Source organism: Hemitrygon akajei, unplaced genomic scaffold (assembly GCF_048418815.1).
Source record: "Hemitrygon akajei unplaced genomic scaffold, sHemAka1.3 Scf000130, whole genome shotgun sequence".
In the NCBI taxonomy this organism is placed as follows: Eukaryota; Metazoa; Chordata; class Chondrichthyes; order Myliobatiformes; family Dasyatidae; genus Hemitrygon; species Hemitrygon akajei.
In genome coordinates, this window is record NW_027332016.1 from 1,320,016 (window position 1) to 1,339,697 (window position 19,682).

Consider the following 19,682-nt stretch of genomic DNA (forward strand, 5'->3'; position numbering starts at 1 on the left):
TGCAAGTGTTTTAAACTAATAAGGCATGGTGATGGAAACCAGTATGATAGAGCTGAGGATGTGCCGCTCGGTTTAAATGCCGACTCAGCCGAGTATTAAATTGTACCACAGAGGCAACATGCGATTTTCGTCGGTATGACGTTGTGGGCGTAACTGAGTATTGGCAGAAATAAGGGCTTGATTGGGAGACTTACATCAAAGGGTATATTTTGTATCGAAAGGACAGGCAGAAAGACTTAGGCGGTGGTGTGGTTGTATTTTCGAGATGGAATTACATCTTCAGAACGAGGGGACATAGGGTCAGAGAATGTTGAATCATTGTGGGTGCAGATAATAAATTACAAGGGTAACAAGAAACATTATGGGAATCATATATAGTCCTCAAAATAGGCGCTAAGATGTGGAATTGAGATTGTAAAGGACCTGGAAAAGGCATGTACGAGTAATAGGGGTAATGATACTTTTTTTTTACTGGGGGACTTCAATGTAGAAAGGGAATAGAAAAATTAAGCCTACTTCAGTTGTCGGGTCACAGGAAAGGGTCTGTATTGTGATTGTGCTCGAGCTTACTTGGGGAAAAACGAGCTTAGATTGAGTGTTGTGTAATAACTCAGATCTTGATTTTGTGTGGCTCGGCGAGCTGGTTTGTTAGCTTGCAGATATTTCATTAACCAGCTAGGCAATATCATCAGTGCCACTTCGAATGAAATGCTGGTGATCTCTATTGATTGCCTTTTGTTTGTTGTGTGTGTGTGTGTGTGTGTGTGTGTGTGTGTGTGTGTGTGTGTGTGTGTGTGTGTGTGTGTGTGTGTGTGTGTGTGTGTGTGTGTGTGTGTGTGTGTGTGTGTGTGTGTGTGTGTGTGTGTGTGTGTCTGTGTGCCTAAACGGAATCAAAAGTCAGTGGGAAGCTGGATAATGGGAAAACATTTAAAAACTAACAAAAGGCAACTAAAAAGCTATAAGAAAGGTAAAGATGAAATATGACGCTAGACTAGCCAATATGTAAAGCAGGATAGCATTTGTTTTTGTTCAGTTATATAAAGAGTAAAATAGAGTTGAGAGTTGATATTGGGCCATGGGAAATAATATTGGTGAAGTCGAAATGCGGGACAAATAATTAGCAGATGAACTTTAGAGAAATAGAAAACCTATAACATAATACAGGCCCTTCGGTCCACAATGCTCTGTCGAACACGTACTTACATTAGAAGTTACCTAACGTTATCCATAGCCTTCTATTTTTCTAAGCTCATGTACCTATCCAGGAGTCTCTTAAAAGACCCTATCGAATCCGCCTCCATCACCATCGCTGGCAGCCCATTCCACGCACTCACCAATCTCTGCATAAAAACTTACACTTGACTTCTCCTCTCCAATTCCAAGCACCTTAAATCTGCGCTCCCTCGTATCAGCCGTTTCAGCCCTGGGAAAAAGCCTCTGACTATCCAGACAATCAATGCCTCTCATCATCTTAAACACCTCTATCAGATCACTTCTCATCGTACGCCGCTCCAAGGAGAAAAAAGCTGAGTTCACTCAATATGTTTTGATAAGGCATGTTCCCCAATCCAGCCAACCTCCTTGTTAATCTCCACTGCACCCTTTCTAGAGTTTCCACATCCTTCCGGTGGTGGAGTGACCAGAACTGAGCAAAGTACTCCCAGTAGGGTCTGATCAGTGTCCTATGCGGCTACTGCGTACTTTGTATATGTCTTCGCTGTGGAAGACACTATCAGTGTACCAGAGTACCGTGAGTGACAGGAAGAAGCAGTGACTGTCATCACTATTACAAAGGAAAAAGTCATCTGTGGAAACCTAAAAATTTGAAGGTGAATAAGTCAACTGGGCCAGATGGACTATATTCCAGAGTCCCGAGAGAGTTTGCTGAAGAAATAACGGATGCATTGCTCATGATCTTTCAGTACTAACTTGATTCTGATATGGCCTCGAGGAACTGGAGGATTGCAAGTGTCACTCATCTCCTTAAGACGGGAGGAAGGGAAACGTGTGGAAATTATAGGCCAGTTCGCCTAACCATATCGGTTGGGAAAATGTTCGACTCTATTATTGATGAGAACTAATGATCAAAATAAGCCAAAGTCAGCATTGATTTTGTAAAGGAAAATCTTGTGTGACAAATCTGTTGGAGTTTATCGAAGACAAAGCAGAGGCAGTGGACTTCATTTACTTGGATTTTCGGAAAACATTTGATAAGGAGCCACACAGAAGACTGCTTAACAAAATAAAATCCTATGGCATTACAAGAAAGATAACGTCATGGATAGCAGAATGGCTGACAGGTGGGACGGTGTGAGTGGGAATAAAAAGGGCCTTTTCTAGTTCGTTGCTGGTGACAACTGGAGTTCCTCAGGGGAAGAGCTGCTTTTTACATTGATTGTCAATGATTTAGATAATTAAATTGATGGCTTTGTGGCAAGGTTTGTGGAAGATATGAAGAACGCTGGAGGGGTAGTTAGTAAGTACTTGAAGAAACAATGTGAATGGAGTGTGTGTGGCATCCGTCGGTCTCCTCGAGAGACCATGGATCTGCGCCTGGGGTTTCCAGGGCGCAGGCCTGGGCAGGGTTGTATGGGAGACCGGCAGTTGCCCAAGCTACAGGCCTTCTTCTATCCACGCCACCGAAGTTGTCCAAGAGAAGGGCACTAGGACCCGTGCAGCTTGGCACCGGTGTCGTCGCAGAGCAATGTGTTGTTAAGTGTCTTGCTCAAGGACACAAACACGCTGCCTCAGCTGAGGCTCGAACCAATGACCTTCAGGTTACTAGTCTGATGCCTTGTCCACTAGGCCACGCACCAACGTGAATGGAGTAGGACTTAGGTAAATTGTAAGAAACGTCAATAAAAAAAAGTGCATATACAATACCGCGTTGGGAAATGGCTGAAATGCATTTTGGTAAAAGTAGAAATGGGGAGAAGGTTCAAATATCACAGGTGCAGAGAAACTTAGGAGTCCTAGTGCAAGGCTCCCAGAAGGTTAATTTTCAGGTTGAATCTGTGGTAAAGAAGGCAAATGCAATGTTGCCATTTATTTGAAGGGGGAACAGAATATAAACGCAATGCCATAACGCTGAGGTTTTATGGACACTAAGCAGGCCGCACTTGGTGTACTGTCAACAGTTATGGGCTCCATATCTTTGCAATTATGTGTGTCATTGGAGAAAGTCCGGAGGAGATTCATGTGGATGATTCTGGAAATGAAGTGGTTAACATATGTGGAGAGGTTTGGCAACTTTGGGTCTGTACTCACTGGAATTTAAAATAATGCAGGGTGATCTACATGAAACCTACAGAATGTTGAAAGACCAAAATATTGTGGATGTGGTGATTTCTATGGTGGATATTTCCATAGCTAGAGGCTCCAGCCTCAAAATTGAAGGGTGATCCTTTAGAACAGAAGAAGAAGAAGAAGAAGAAGAAGAAGAAGAAGAAGAAGAAGAAGAAGAAGAAGAAGAAGAAGAAGAAGAAGAAGAAGAAGGAGAAGGAGAAGAAGAAGAAGGAGAAGAAGAAGAAGGAGAAGGCGCTTAACTCCGAATGGAGTAATTGGGACGCCGTCGTGACGGCGTTGTTTTTAGCAGGCTTTCTTATTTTTACGAGACCAGGTTGCTAGCTCGACGCTCTACACAGTACGGATGGAAAGCGTGTAAGGCAAACGGCTGGATTGGAACTCGGGAGCCTTTGCTTCGAACTCCGGAGCTGATGCCCCTACAAAGATGAAATCTTTTTGCCAGCGAGTAGTGATTTTATAGAATACTCAGGCACAGACTGCGCTGGAGGCCAATTTCGTGGGTATATTTAGGTCGGAAGCCGATCGTGTCCTGACAGGTCAGAACATCAAATGATATGGTGAGAATCAGATGTATGTGTTTGAGTCGGACCCGGGATCAGCCATGATGTAATGGCGGACCAGACTCGGTGAGCTGGATGACCTAGTTCTGCTCCCATGCCTTGTGGTATTATGGAGGAATAACAGCAAATCTCATCTCATCTTCAGATCCGAGGTGTGGTATTTCCCGTACCAGTGGTGGATGTTCCAATTGGAATGGTTTGGCTTCAGCTTGGTCAGATCTCGGGATATTCGGCGCTAGGGAAAGAGGGAACGCCGAGGCTTCCTCTGACTGACGGAAAAGTCTGCTTATAAATGTCACAGAGATCTCTGGGTCGCAGCCCGAGGCCCGGAACATGCGACGTGTTGTCACACATGCAATTGGTTTCCTGTCCTCCAGCTTCAGCCAAACTCTAACAATCTCCAAAGACAAGAACTCAGAGACTCAGAATGAAATAATGACTTTGAGATTTCCATTCCATCGCTTACCTTTCAGATGCTTGGGCAGTTCAGATAAACCCCGCTCAGTGTCCATGTAGGTGAACTGGCCGTCACCTGTTCAAACAGAGTAATCTGCATGAAGTCTGTTCTGTGTAATACTGTAAATTCATCAGCATTTACATCTGTAACACACAGTGTATTGTTCACCGTACCTCGTTCCCGTATTTCATTCAGTATTCTGCTCAGCTTCGGTAAATGGTGGTGTAGTTTTACAAAGGATTCCCACATCACCCTCCGGGCCCCGGAGCCCTTCTCCATCACCAGATCCAGGAGGAGTTTGGAAGCGCCCGCTCTGTTTCCCTTCTTCGCAAGCTCAGTCACGCTCTGTAATGAAAAATGGGGAATATATTGAGGAGCGGAGGGATGGGTACAAATCTACCACGAACATGGACTGAGCAAGCATATTCTGCACGCCACATATCACTAATAGGCATTGAAGTGTTCGTATTAGGAAAGAGATTTTGAAAGAAGTGAGCGGGTTCAGTCACGAATTTGTGAACGCCTCTGTTTGCGGAGCAATTATCTGCTTGCCAAGGGTTCAGTGGAGCAGACATCACGTGAGTGAGCCAGAGATAGAGTGGGAAGTTGAGATTTTAAATCAGAGAGCGTTCAGTGAGCGGAATTGGAGCTTTTCATTAGAGTTTGGGCAATTCCTTTTCTTTCTTTTTCACAGTTAGAACAGTTGGAATGCCAGGCAGGAAAGCGGAGAACTATTCCTACAGGGTGTGTCAAGGCAAAGAGACCACCGGTATCCCTGAAAACTACACCTGCAAGAAATGAATCCAGCTGCAGCCTGAGCGAAGGAAATGGAGCTGCATCCAGATGAACCCAGGGTATTCGAGGAAACTGAGAGTTTGGCTGACAGGCTACACAGTACGTAGGTAACTGGGTGGACTATCAGGATTTGGAAATCGGAAATGCAGACACTGCAGGACATCCCTCTATAACAGGTAACTAATAACTTACTGTTTCAGTAATACTAGCAGAGCAAAGCCACAGAGATTATGCCCCTGCCACTGAGTTGGTTTTTGTGGTTCAGAAAGGGTGAAAGCAGTGAGTTGCACAGACGGGGAATACAATGGTCAGGAGAACAGATTAGAGATTCTGTTGATGAAAACAAGATTTCTGGCGGTGTTTTGCCAAGGTCAGGGATATCTCGCTTGGAATCTGAAACAGATTCAAGGGCAGGGTGAGCAGTCAGAGGTCAGGGTTCACATCAGCACCAATAGCAGGGTAGGAAATGTGAAGAAGTCCTGGAAAGGGAGTTCATGGACGTAGGTTAAAGCGCACGATATCCAGGATGGTGTTCTCAGGATTGCCACCCTCACCACCTGCTAGTGAGGCATGAAATAAGATGATAATACAGTCTAACGTATGACTTTTGAGATGGTGCACGATGGACGCTTCAGATGTTTGAATGATTGGGCTCTCTTCCAAGGTAGTTGGGACCTGGACAGACTTGATCATTTTGCACCCCAACTGGAGGGGTACTGATACCCTTGCGGGAAGGCGTGTTAACGTTGCATAGGTGTTAAACTAAAGTTGCAGGGGGATGAAGAACCAGAGTGGATAGTGGAGCAGTTGTGTGGTTAGAGGTTGTCAGTCCTGCATTCAAAGCCAGGAATCTAAAGGAAGAGCACAGTGATCCAAATGCTCAAACATGTGTACTATTTGAATACAAGGAGTATTGTAGGAAATGCAGATCAGTTTAGAGCATCGATCAGAACATTGAATGACAATATCAATATAATTTGGTTGGAGGAGGTGCAGGACTTAGAAGCTCAGACTTCAAGGGTTCCGTTGCTTTAGACACAATTTGATAGAGCAGGAGGGATTAAAGGAGATTTGTCATAACTCGTCAGGAAGAATGTGACTGCATTGCTCAGAGAGAACAAATTGGAGAGCTCATCCACTGAGGCTATATGGGTGAAACTGGGGTTTAAGAGGATCAAATTTGTTGAGAAATCACAGGCAGTTACCAGACACATAGGGTTAGGATACTAAGCTATTGTAACTTTCCATTTATTGACCGGAACACCCATACTTTAAAGGGCTGGATAGGATATTGTTGGTCAAATGGGTTCAAGGAAGTTTCTGTGATCAATACATTGAGGTCATAAGTACAGACAGTTCATTCTGGAATTCTGATAGTGTACATGACAGGACAGATGACAGAGGTGTGCGCAGGGGAACACTTTGGATCTTGGGATCATAATGCCAGCAGTTTAAAGATAATTATGTAAAGGGGTAGATCTGACCCTCTGGTTAAGAGTCTAAATTGGAGAAAGGCCAATTTTAATTGTATCAGAAAGGATCTGATGAATGTGGATTGGGACAGGTTGTTTTCGGGCAATGCTGTGCTTGGTAAGTGTGAGGCATTCAAAACTGAAATTTTGAGACTGCAGATTTCAAATGTATAAATGACCTCAAGTGAAGAGTGTAAATGTTCCTGGCAGACGAAAAGGCAAGGGTAACATGTTTAGGGAACAACAACAACACAGACAAAATGCTGGTGGAACACAGCAGGCCAGCCAGCATCTATAAGGAGAAGCAATTTCGACGTTTCGGGCCGAGACCCTTCGAGACCCTACACAGCCTCCTGGCCTGCTGTGTTCCACCAGCATTTTGTGTGTTTTGTTGTTTGAATTTCCAGCATCAGCAGATTTTCTCGTGTTTGATGTTTAGGGAACCTTGGTTTTTGACAGATATTAAGACCCTGGTGAACACAGAGTACATAGCAAGTATTGGCAGAGAATCACAAATGAGGTACTGAATGAGTATAAATAAATCAAGAGATACTAAAGGAGAAATTCAAGAGGGTATAGGTACGGCATGTTTGCTCTAGCAGATAAGGAAAAGGGGAACACCAGATCATCAAATATATTCAGAGCATAAGTATAGCAACAGACAAAATTGGTCCTCTTGAAGTTCAGAATGGGCATTTATGCATGAAGCTGAAGTAGGTTGGAGAGATCTAAATTAGTTTTGCAGTTATATTTACTCAGGACACATACAGTGAGGCAAAACAGCAGTGACATCATGGACTGTAAATAGATTACAGAGGAAGCAGTGTTTGCTATCTAAAGGCAGATCAGGCAGGATAAATCCCCAAGGTTTTCCTTCATGCCTTCTTTGAGGCTAGTTCAAAAATCGCAGGAGCCCCAGCAAAGTTATTTAAAATAAGAGATACTAGATGATTGGAAGATAGCTAATGTTGTCCTGCTGTTCGAAAAGGCTGTACGAGTAAATCACCGAAGTAGAGGTTGGTACGTTTAACACTGGCGGTGGTAAACTTATTGACAGTTATTCTAAGGGACTGGGTAGGAGTATTTGGATGGACAAGGATTGATTAGGGGTAGTCAACACTGATTCGTGTGCGCAGATACTGTCTAACCCATCTTATAGTTTCTCGAGGAAGTTCCCAAGAAAATACAAGGCAGTGGATGTTCCCAAGAAAATACAAGGCAGTGGATGTTGTTTGCCTGGACTTCAGCAAGTCCCACATGGAAGCCTAGTCAAGAAAATTCAGTTGATTGACATTTATGGCACGCTAAGTAAATTCTTTAGATATTGGATTCATGGGAGAAGCATGGTAGTAAATGCTTGACTCTCTGGCTGGAGGTCTATGACTAATGGTGTGACGCAGGGATCAGTGCTGGGTCTGGTGTTGTTTCTCAAATATATGGACCCTCTGGAAGATAATGTGGAAAACAGGATCAGCAAACTCGTGGATGACACCAAGGCAGCGGTTAACGAAGAAGTTAATGAAAGCAGTGAGACCTGTAGCAGGAAAAAGTGGAATTAAAATAGTAGATGGTATTTAATGAGGATAAGGTGTTACGTTTTGGAGGACAAACCACAAAATAAAAGCAGATGGTGAGTGGTAAGCCATCGCAAGGTGTACTAGAACCATGGTATCAGGAAGCACAGATGCATAATCTTTTGGAAGTGTCGATGGTAGATAGGGTTGTAAAGTGAGAACATAAGGTAATAAGTAATAAGAGCAGGAGTAAGCCATCCGGCCCATCGAGCCAGCTGTGCCATTCAATAAGATCATGGCTGATCTGTCCGTATTCTCCATCTACCTGCCTTTTGCCCATAATCCTTAATCCCCTTGCTATGTAAAAACCTATCTAACTGTTCCTTAAATATATTTAGTGAGGAAACCTGAAGTGCTTTCCCGGGCAGAGAATTCTACAGATTCACCACTCTCTGGGCAAAACAGTTTATGCTCATCTCCGTCCTAAATTTTCTCCCCTGAATCTTGAGACAATGTCCTCTAGTTCTAGTCTCAGCTGCCTATGGAAATAACTTTCCTACTTCTATCTCATCTATCCCTTTCAAATTCTGTATGTTTCTATAAGATCCCCTCTCATTCTTCTGAACTCCAGAGAATATATTCCCAGGCGACTCAATCTCTCCTTGTGCATTAACCCATTCATCCCTGGAATTAACCTAGTAAACCTCCTCTGCACTGCAGCATGACCTCCCTGCTCTTGAATTCAGTCCCTCTAGCAATGAAGGCCAACATTCCGATCGCCTTCTTAATAACCTGCTGAAGATGCAAGACAACTTCTTGCGATTCATGAACAAACATTCCCAGATCCCTCTGCACAACAGCATGCTGCAAACTTTCACCACTGAAATAATAATGTGGTCTTCTATTATTCCTTCCAAAGTGGATGATCTCGCATTTCCAACGTTATATTCCATCTGCCAGACCTTGACCCACTCACATAACCTATCTATAATCCCTCTGCAGACTCTCCACATGCTCTTTAGAATTTGCTTTTCCACTCAGTTTAGTGTCATCAGCAAAACTTGCTGTGATACACTTAGTCTCCTCTTCCAAATCATCAATGTAAATGGTAAACATGTGCCGGCCCAGCACCGAAACCTGCAGCACTCCATTCACCACTGACTGCCAACCAGAGAAACACACACTTGTACCAACTGCCTGTCTTCTATCGGTTTACCAATACACTATCCATGCCAATGCACTTCCTCCTACTCCATGAATCCGTATCATATTTATAAATCTCTAGTGCGGCACCTTATCGAACAACTTCTGGAAATCCAAGTATGCGACATCCAACTGCCCCCCCCCCCCCCCATCCATTGAACTCATTATGTCCTCAAAGAACTCCGATAAGTTTGTCGAACAGGGCCTGCCCTTTCTGAATCTATGCTGCGTCTGTCTGATGGAACCACTCTTTTCTAAATGTTTCGCTACCTCTTCATTCATGACAGCTTCAAGCATTTTCCCGACTACAGCTGTTCTGCTAACTGGCGTATAGTTGTCTGTCGTTTTCCCACATCCTTTTTCTTAAAAGTGGCCTGACATTTGTTGGATTCCAAGCTGGCACCTGCCCGGAGTCTAGAGAGTTTTGATAAATTATTACCAACGCGTCTACCATAACGTCAACACCCTGGGATGCATCCCATCAGGAGCAGGGAACGTATCTACCTTCAGGCCCTCTGGTTTTCTCATTACTATCTATTTAGTGACATTCATTTTCTCGCGGTTCTCACCTCCCATTTCGTCGATAACATCCTTCTTCGGCATATTTAGTCATTTCCTCTGCCATGAAGACCGACACAAAATAGTCGTTCAATGCCTCAGCAATGTCCTTTTCATCTAATAACGATTTCCCCTTTTTGGCTTCGAAGGGACCTAGGCAGACTTTAGCTATCTTCTTCCACTTTATATATTTACAAAAAATGTTGCTAGCTATTTTTATATTTTGTGCTAATTTACTTTAGTACTCTATCTTCCCTTTCCTTATTTCTTGTTTAGTTGTTCTCTGCAACGCATAGAATATGCTGGTGGAACATAGCAGGCCAGGCAGCATCTATAGGAAGAAGTACTGTCGACTTTCGGGCCGAGACCCTTCGTCAGTTTTTCTCTGCAGTTTTTTTTTTAAGTTTCCCCAATCCTCCGGTCTCCCACAACCCTTTGCAACTCTGTACACATGAGCTTTTAATTTGATACTGTCTTTTATTTCCTTCGTTATCCAAGGCTGACTCTCCCCATACTTACTGTCTCTACGTTTGACTGGAATTTACTTTTGTTGAGCACTGTGAAAAACCTCTCTGATATTAATCTACTGTTCCTCAACTGTCCTACCAAATAGCTTGTGCTGCCAATCCACATTAGCCAACTCCACCCTCATCTCGTTGTAGTCTCCCTTGTTCAAGCATAATACATTAGTTTTAGATCTATTTCTGAATGCGAAATTCAATTATACTACGATCACTCTTTCTAAGAGGATCACTGACTACAAGATCGTTAATCTCATCTGCCTCATTGCACAGGACTAGATCTAAAGTAGTATTTTCCCTTATATACTCACTAACATGCTGCTCAATAAAGCCATCACGGATGCATTCTGTGAAGTCCTCCTTAAGACATCCTTAACCTACCCGATTCCCCCAATCTGTGCGGAAGTTAAAAACCCCTTTCACAACTGCCGTTCCCTTCTTACAAGCCTCAGTTATTTCTTGGTTAATCGTCTCTGCTACTGCAATACTTTTATTAGGTGGCCTGTAGACAACATCCAACAGTGATATTTACAGATATATTTTTCCCTTTACTATTCTTAATCTCTACCCAGATAGACTCAATATTCTGCTCCGTAGATTTTATATCATGTCTCACATTCGCCCTTATCTCATTCTTAATCACGAGTGCAACCCCACCTCCTTTGCCTTCCTGCCTATCTTTCCATGTTACCTGATACCCTTGGATCTTTAATTCCCAGTCATCTCCGCCTTGCAGCCAGTTTTCTGTAACGGCCAATAAATCATATGCCTTGGTACACATCTGTGCCACAATTTCACTAACCTTGTTTCCAATGCTATGGGCATTTAGATAAAGTGCCCTTATATTCATTCTCCTTTTAGGATCTAGTGACCTAAGCGATTTTTGTATTTTTTTTACTTTAATGCACTGCACTCTTACTTTTTTCTTCACTAACTGTAGCTTCAGTCTCTGCATCATTTCTTTCTTCTTTCCTGTGTGGGTTCCCAAACCCCTGCCATATTAGTTTAAAGCCTCCCCAACAGCACCAGCAAAACAAATCTCCCTAGGACATTGATCCTGGCTCCGCCCAGATGTAGACCGTCCTGTCGGTATTGTCCCCACCTCCCTCAGAAGCGGTTCCATTGCCCCAAGAATCGGAAACCCTCCCTCCTCCACCTCCACCGGTCAAGCCACATATTAATTTTAGCTATCCTGCTATCCCAACTCTGGCTCGCACGTGGCACTGGTAAAAATCCTGAGATGATTACCTTTGAGGTCCTACTCTTTAATTTATCTCCTGGCTCCCTAACTTCAGTGTGTAGGACCGCATCCCGCTTTTGTCCTATATCTTTAGTACCTACATGCACCACGACAGCTGGCTGCTCACCGTCCACTTTCAGAGTGCCCTGCAGCCTCTCCACGACATCTCTGGCACTTGCACGCGAGAGGCAACACTCCATACAGGAGTCCCGTTTTCGGCCACTCTATTCCCCCTTACCATTGAAACCCCTACCACAACAGCTCTGCCACTCTTTTTCTTGCCCTCTTGCGTAGTCCACCCATGGTGCCATGATCCTGGCTACTGCTGCTTTCACCTGATGAGCCATCTTCCCCAACAGACTCAAAAGTGGTATACCTGCTTTGGAGGGTGATGACCGCAGGAGACTCTTGTATGACCTTCTGCTACTACTTAGGACTTAGGATTCCATATATCATATTATTGGCTGCCGAAGTTGGAATATTATGTTGAAATTGAATAAGATATTGCTGTGGTATAATTTGGAGTATTGTGTGTACCGACCTATAGGTAAAATTGAAAGAGTGCAGAATAAATTGACAAGGATGTCCCCAGGACTTGCGAACGTGAGAGATAGAGGAAGTCTGAATAGGTTAGAACATTATTACCTAGAGTGTCGGAGAATCAAGAGACATTTGTAAGAGTAAGTATGGTGGTGAAAACTCTGCATTTGCAGAATGTTGATTGCTTGCTGCTAGGGGCCCCTGTTTGGAACATTCGGTTTAGTATGTGTGTCAAAGGTGATTAACGCCTTACTTCCGCAGAGCAACGTTCTTACGAGAACTGCAGCAGCTTAGTTAAAACCGCAGGCTAAGACGTGACATACGATGTGATTACTTTCTTGTCCGTTAAACCGTTTCATCTATCTGTATAAAGGTCAACTCGCATACGCGTCTGGTCAGAGTCAGTCTCTCCACCGTGAGGGGTGACTCTCCGTGATCATCACGACAATAAAGGTTCTCGCTGCGAACTGAGCCCAGAGAGTCTCTGTCTTCTATTTTAAGTAAAGTGTTAAAACTCTGCTACAACAGAAAGAGAAGTATAAAAGTTTTTAAAATGTATAGTACTGATAAATGCAAATAAGCATTTGCTAGTGATGTTGGGTGTGAATGGAGTTGGATGTCATCGATTAAAGGTGAAAGGTGAAAGGGAATATGAGGGGTACTTCTTCACTTAGAGGTTACCACCTGAAGTTGTTGTTCTGCATTTAAGGGCAATTTGTGTAAGTACATGGATGGGAGGAGTACGACATTTCCAGACTGGTTGCAGTTCGATGGGGCTAAGCAGGTTGCTGGGTCAGTGTGGAATAGTTGGGCCGAAGTGCCCGTTGCTGTACTGTGGAGATCGGACGATAGCAGGGTATCGATTTCGGCTGCGGTAAATCCCTGGTGAACTGCAGCAATTTCACAATTCACTCTTGGGATCCATGAGGGTCCAGTGTCAGCCGACAGCTGGGAACTGACAGTGAATCGCAGGACCTTTGTGCATGTATGTGAGGCCAAATCTAACTGGTAGCAATGTAGAGAAGGAAGTTTGAAGTGAAACAGTCAGCTGTCTGATGGAAAATGTAGTGGACAGTTACAATTAATGTATCTTTGCTAAAATTCAGTCTGGTTGGCAGCAAGTAAATGTGCCGAGGTTAGCTGTGGATATTTGGAATATTTTCAGTTACTCTAATTATGCAATTCTCAGTGCTGACATCACATGCTGTAGTAATTGCTACTTCAAACTGACACTGTCACAAGGAACTGAATGTAACTGGACAATAAGGCATGATAGGATATATGATCAAAAGAGACAGCGTCAGTAGTTCAAAGGAGAGACACTAGTCCAGTTCTGTCTGTTCAACTGATTCCGTGGGATCGAATGACAAGTGAATGCAGAGCTCAGACATGGGTGGAGAAAGACAGTACAATCATTATGGATTGTGGGATCCCAGAAGTCTTCAAGGCAACACTGTTGCATGGTCGGCCGGGTCAATCATTGGTCAAATCTTGGGAAGTTGGACAGATTAATATAAAACCTTTCTCTGATCGTTGAAACTACCCATCACATGTCACAACACTAACAATCACCCTTCAATCATTGACTGTATCCTAACCCGACTAAAAACGAATGTGTTCAGGTAATTGGAGAGACTCCTGTCACATCTTGTATCTGCCAAATAAAGGCTCAGCATGGCTGCACCCCTAGTCTGCCCTGTTGACCACACAGACCTGTTTGTTTACATCTGTTCTGCCAGGCTGTTGAACCAGCGACACTCAATCTGTTGGTGTCCTTTCCACTTACATGATACTCTCGTGCCGTGAAGCGATCCTTGCCGGTTAACATGAGGCCGAGATTCTCCACACCCTCTTCTATAGCCTGCTGCAGTCGCTCCATGTAGAATATCGTCAACCAGAACAGTTGGTGATCCTCACAGTTTGACAAGAACTTGGAGATAGCGGAATTCAGATCTGTGAACAGGCATATAGAAATTGGAACAGTACAGCACAGAACATCCCCTTCTTGACAGCCCATCTGTGTCGACCACGAGGCGAAGGTGAAACAATCCTGTCTACATGCTCATGGTCTATATACCTCCAATCCCTGCCTGTCCATGTGCCGGTTTGACTGTGTTTGAAACACTGCAGTCGTATCTCTACCGTTAGCTCCTTGGCAGCGTGTTCCAGGCTCTGATCACTCTCAATGGAAAACGAGCATTGCAATTCTCCTTTGCACAATCCCCTCACAAAACCTCATGCCCACTGGATTTGATATGTCCTTCCTGAGTAAGTGGCCGACTGCCTATGCAATATATGCCTCTCTGCTTTATACACCCCAGTATCAAACCCTGAGAATGTAAAGAAAGAAATACAAGCTTGTCCAATGTCTCCTTATATCTGATACTCTGTAATCCATACAGCATTGTTCTGCACTTTGTCGGGAGACCCCACAACCAGAACTGGACACAATCTGCAATTGGGCCCTGATCAAAGTTTCCAACAGCTATATCAAGACTTTTCTATGTTAGTACTCAATCCTCGACCAATGCTGTAAAGCGCCATAATATTTCCAAACGGTTCCACTGAATCTGATGATTAACGCTTTGAGTATTCCAGTGATAACAGAGAGGACGTAGTCCCTAACACACTGAGTATGTGTCCATAGGCTCCCGTACCTCCTTGTTGATGGAAGGAGAAGAGTGTGACGGGAGTTCCTAATAACGGAGACTGTTTTTTTTTTTAATTATTGCCTTTTGATGTCGTCCCCAATGCTGGAAAGGTGTCCTCCAAGATGGAAATGGCTGAGTTTGCGACTTTCTGCAGCTTTTCTCTGATCCTATACAGTGGCCCTTCCATAACAGATGTTGATGCAGACAATTAGTAGGCTCGCTATGATACATCTATAGAAATTTGGTTAGGTCTGGAATCCAAAGAAAAGTGGAGAGCGAAGGACTCAAACTCTCCGCTTCTTTTTGGATTCCAGACATAACCAGAACGCCCATAAAACCACTTTCTTCTGTCTAGCGGAATTGGTACTTTCTATTTTTTTTCTTTGCATTTCTTGCTTCCTCCGAACTAAACGTGTAGCCATGGGCACCCGTATGGGCCCAGCACTGGGGCTATGGCTGTCTTTTTGTTGGCTTTGTGGAACAGTCCATGTTGCAAGCGTATACTAATATCCGTCCCCCACTTATCATTCGCTACATCGACGACTGCTTTGGCGCTGCCTCCTGCACGCAAGCTGAGCTCATTGACTTCATTAACGTTGCCTCGAACTTTCATCCTGCTCTCCAATTTACCTGCTCCATTTCCGACACATCCCTCACCTTTCTGGATCTTTCTGTCTCTACCTCTGGAGACAGCTTATCCACTGATGTCTACTATAAACCTACAGACTCTCATAGCTACCTGGATTATTTCTCTTCCCACACTGTTTCTTGCAAAAATGCTATCCCCTTCTCACAATTCCTCCGTCTCCGCTGCATCTGCTCTCAGGATGAAGCTTTTCATTCCAGGACGAAGGAGATGTCTTCCGTTTTTAAAGAAAGGGGGTTCAGTTCCTCCACCATCAACTCTGCTTTCAAACGCCTCTCTCTCATTTCCCGCACATCTGTTCTCACCCCATCCTCCCGCCACCCCATTCAGGATAGGGTTCCCCTTGTCCTCGTCTACCACCCCAACATCCTCCGCGTCCAACATATAATTCTCCGTAACTTCCGCCACCTCCAAAAGGAAGCATATCTTTCCCTCCGCCCGCCCCCTTCTGCTTTCCGCAGGGATCGCTCCCTACGCGGCTCCCTCGTCCATTCGTCTCCAACACCCATTCCCACCAATCTCCCTCCAGGCACTTATCCTTTTAAGCGGTACAAGTGTAACACTTGCCCTTATATTTCCTCCCGCACCACTATTCAGGGCCCCAGACAGTCCGTCCAGGTGAGGCGACACTTCACCTGTGAGTCGGCTGGTGTGGTATACTGCGTCTGGTGCTCCCGGTGCGGCCTTCTATATATTGGTGAGACCCGACGCAGACTGGGAGACCGTTTTGCTGAAAAACTATGCTCTGTCCGCCAGAGAAAGCAGGATCTCCCAATGGCCACACATATTAATTTCACGCCCCATTCCCATTCTGGTATGTCTATCCATGGCCTACTCTGTTGTCAAGATGAAGCCACACTCAGGTTGTCGGAACAACACCTTATATTCCATCTGGGTATCCTCCAACCTGACGGCATGAACACTGATTTCTCTAACTTCCGTTAATGCAGCTCCTCCCCTTCTTACCGTATTCCTTACTTATATTTACCTTTTGTTTTTGTATTTATTTTTACTTTTCCCCCTTTTCTTTGTTTCACTTTTTTCTTCTCTCTCCATCTCTCACAATCACGCCTTGCCTGCTGTCCAACTTCCTTTGGATTCACTCCCTCCTTCTTTCTCAGTACGCCTCCCGTCGCATGATCCTCCCCATTCTGCAACTTTTGATCCCGTTTGCCAATCAACTTTCCTGCTCAGCTTCTTCCCTCCCCCTGCTGTCTGCTCCTATCATTTTGGATCTCACCCTCCCTCTCCCACTTTCAAATCTATTACTACCTCTCCTTTCAGTTCGTCCTGACGAAGGGTCTCGGCTACAACCGTTGACTGTACTTCTTCCTATAGATGCTGCCCGGCCTGCTGCGACCCATCGGCATTTTGTGTGTCCTTGAATTTCTAGCATCTGCAGTTTTTCTCATGCGCAAAGTCAGCATGGTTTGCCTGACAAATATGTTGGAATTGTTTAAAGAAACAACACGCAGGGTGGACAAAGGAAAATCAGTGGATGCTGCTTACTTGGATTTTCAGAAGATCTTTGAGGCTGCTAAGCAATGTACGTGTCCATGGTATTATAGGAACGATATTGGCATGCACAGAGTACAGGGTGATTGTCAGGAGGCACAGAATGGGAACAAATGGAGCCTTTTCCTGTTGGCTGCCGGTGTTCCACTGGGGTCTGTGTTGGGACCTCTTCTGTTTACACATCAATGATGGAATTGTTGGCTGTGCAGCCGCGTTCACAGACATTACAAAGATAGGTAAAATGGCAGGTTGTATTGAGGAAGCAGAGGGGCAGGAGGTGGACCTACTCTGGAGAGATTAGGAGAATAGTGAGTGAACTGGCAGACAATACAGAGTTGGAAATGTGTATGGTTATGCACTTAGAAGGAACACAAGTACAGGCGATTTTCTAAACGGGCAGAGTTTATGAAAGTTTAAATCCCCTGGTTCACCCACAGCTTTTGATTGGGTATTTATGAAATGTTCTCGAAGGAACCCACTCATCCACATTGGTCTTAATGAAGTCGGGGACAACTGTGCCGTATTCATTCAGATTCAAAGATTCCTGAATATTGTCCCGTACAGCCTCTTATTCCTCTGCCTCCCTGGAGGATACTCTTCTTGGTTCTCGCCACTTGCGCTGCATTCTTTAGTCTATGACTATACACCGGGCTGTGACTAAGTCCGTAAAGCCGGTTTCACGGACTTTCAAAACTGTTGAGACCCTTCATGAGAGCCGACCTTCCTTGGCCAGTCCTGAAGAAGGACTTTGGCCCAAAACGTAGATTCTTTGTTATTTCCATGGATGCTGCCTGACCTGCTGAATTCCTCCCGCATTGCGCATGTGTGTTTAATCTGGATTTGTAGCATCAGTAGAATTTCATGCTCATTGGTGCATTAAAGTGTGATAACACACAGTAAATTTGTAAGAGTGACTCATTTACAATGAGCTGATCCCTAAACTATTCCACCCATTGTAAACATTCTCCAACTCAGCCACAGAAAACGGACTCCAGGAAGCTCCCCACATCTCCACTGTGCAAAAATATCAAAAACCTACAGGTAATCGCCCTTCCACAAGCCGAAATGTACTCATGTCGCTCAAGCCCAGAACTCCTGAGATCGACTAGGCTTATACTCACTGGAATTTGGAAGATTGAGGGGGGATCTTATTGAAACGTATAAAATTCTAAAGTGATTGGACAGACTAGATACAGGAAGACTGTTTCCGTTGTTGGGGAAGTCCAGAACGAGGGGTCATAGTTTAAGGATAAAGGGGAAGACTTCCAGGACCGAGATGAGGAGAAACATCTTCACACAGAGAGTGGTGAATCTGTGGAATTCTCTGCCACAGGAAACAGTTGAGGCCGGTTCATTGGCTATATTTAAGAGGAAGTTAGATATGGCCCTTGTGGCTAAAGGGATCAGGGGGTATGGAGTGAAAACAGGTACAGGGTTCTGAGTTGGATGATCAGCCATGATCATACTGAATGGCGATGCAGGCTCGAAAGGCCGAATGGCCTACTCCTGCACCTATGTTCTATGTTTCTATGTTTCCTGGACATGCTCCAATTATCTGGCACCAGATTTAAGAGATGAAAGTTGGAAACATCTTCCATATCAGGGCCTGTCTGGAGGTGAAACAGACCCTTTCTCTTCTCTGGACTGTAACGTCAACCACAGGACCACTGTCACATTCCTGACTGTGTTTCGCTCACAACCACTTTATTCACGACTTTCTGCTGCTTTCACTCAGGTGACGTTTTGCATGGTGAGCGGAATGATTGGACCGTTACCGGTGTTTGATGAAACTTTTCTGTGCCCTGTTTGCATTTGTTTAAGATTCATCATCTGAACTATTGTGCACCAATATAATAGATTATATAGATTCCACTGATCATACCTGTGTCCATTCTGCTTCTGACTGGTGATTGTTGATTGTCTCTTCTTGTTTACACAATGGTCCTGGTGCAGGAAAGCTCCACCTGCTGGTGATGTTCTGAATTACATGAAAAGGTCAGAAGGAGAGCGATCACTTTGTGAATATGACAGTACCTCCAGCCCCTGTATCAGAGCAGCACTTTGCTCAGGGACTAAACATTCCCAATACCATCAACTTCCACACCACATCTGTATGTCTGTCCAATAATATCTGGCGCATCCTGCTGATAGAGTCCCAGAGCTACAGAGCACAGACACAGACCCTTCAGCCCAACGAGAAAATGCTAAAAACAGTGCCCACAGAGATGGTCCTAATTTCCTGTGTCGGGCCTATTCCAACGGGGCTGAGCGGCAGTTCGGTGTGAAGGTCCTACAACCCCACTTGCTGCTCAACAGTCTGTCAGTGTTTGTCCAACAAAGTAGTGAATATCTCTGCTCGCCACCACCGTGGGCTTAGGAATTTCCATAGACGAACCACTCATGTCTCTTCCTGACTGTTAATGGGCTCCTTCCCCATCCGGCTCCTTGATCCCCCACCAGGCCAAACATCCTTTCAGACTCCATCCTGCCCACCTCCTGTCACACCACCTTTATCCTCTCAGTAAAATCCCTCCCCCTCATCTTTCTGCTGGATCACTCCCTCCGCAGGGAGCCTGCATCAAGCCAATGGACCGACGGTCTCCTCCTGCCTGTCAGAGATACATTATACTCCAGCCGCAGAAATCACTTTACAAACGCTCCCTACTTCCCGTGGAGGGAAATGGAAATAAATCAAAAAGTGCGA

The 19,682-nt window shown here is 44.6% G+C and overlaps 1 protein-coding gene across 1 annotated transcript in view; it reads right to left on the reverse strand.

Moving 5' to 3' along the window:
* LOC140723724 (NACHT, LRR and PYD domains-containing protein 3-like) overlaps positions 1 to 19,682 on the reverse strand; it is a 45,504-nt gene that overhangs the window by 6,146 nt on the left and 19,676 nt on the right. The window contains exons 3-6 of the mRNA XM_073038272.1: positions 18,861 to 18,956; positions 13,953 to 14,119; positions 4,497 to 4,668; positions 4,333 to 4,398 (exon numbers count right to left, since the gene is read on the reverse strand). Of these exons, the coding sequence (XP_072894373.1) occupies positions 4,333 to 4,398; positions 4,497 to 4,668; positions 13,953 to 14,119; positions 18,861 to 18,870 (415 nt within the window). The 5' untranslated portion in view covers positions 18,871 to 18,956. The remainder of the gene's footprint in view (positions 1 to 4,332; positions 4,399 to 4,496; positions 4,669 to 13,952; positions 14,120 to 18,860; positions 18,957 to 19,682) is intronic.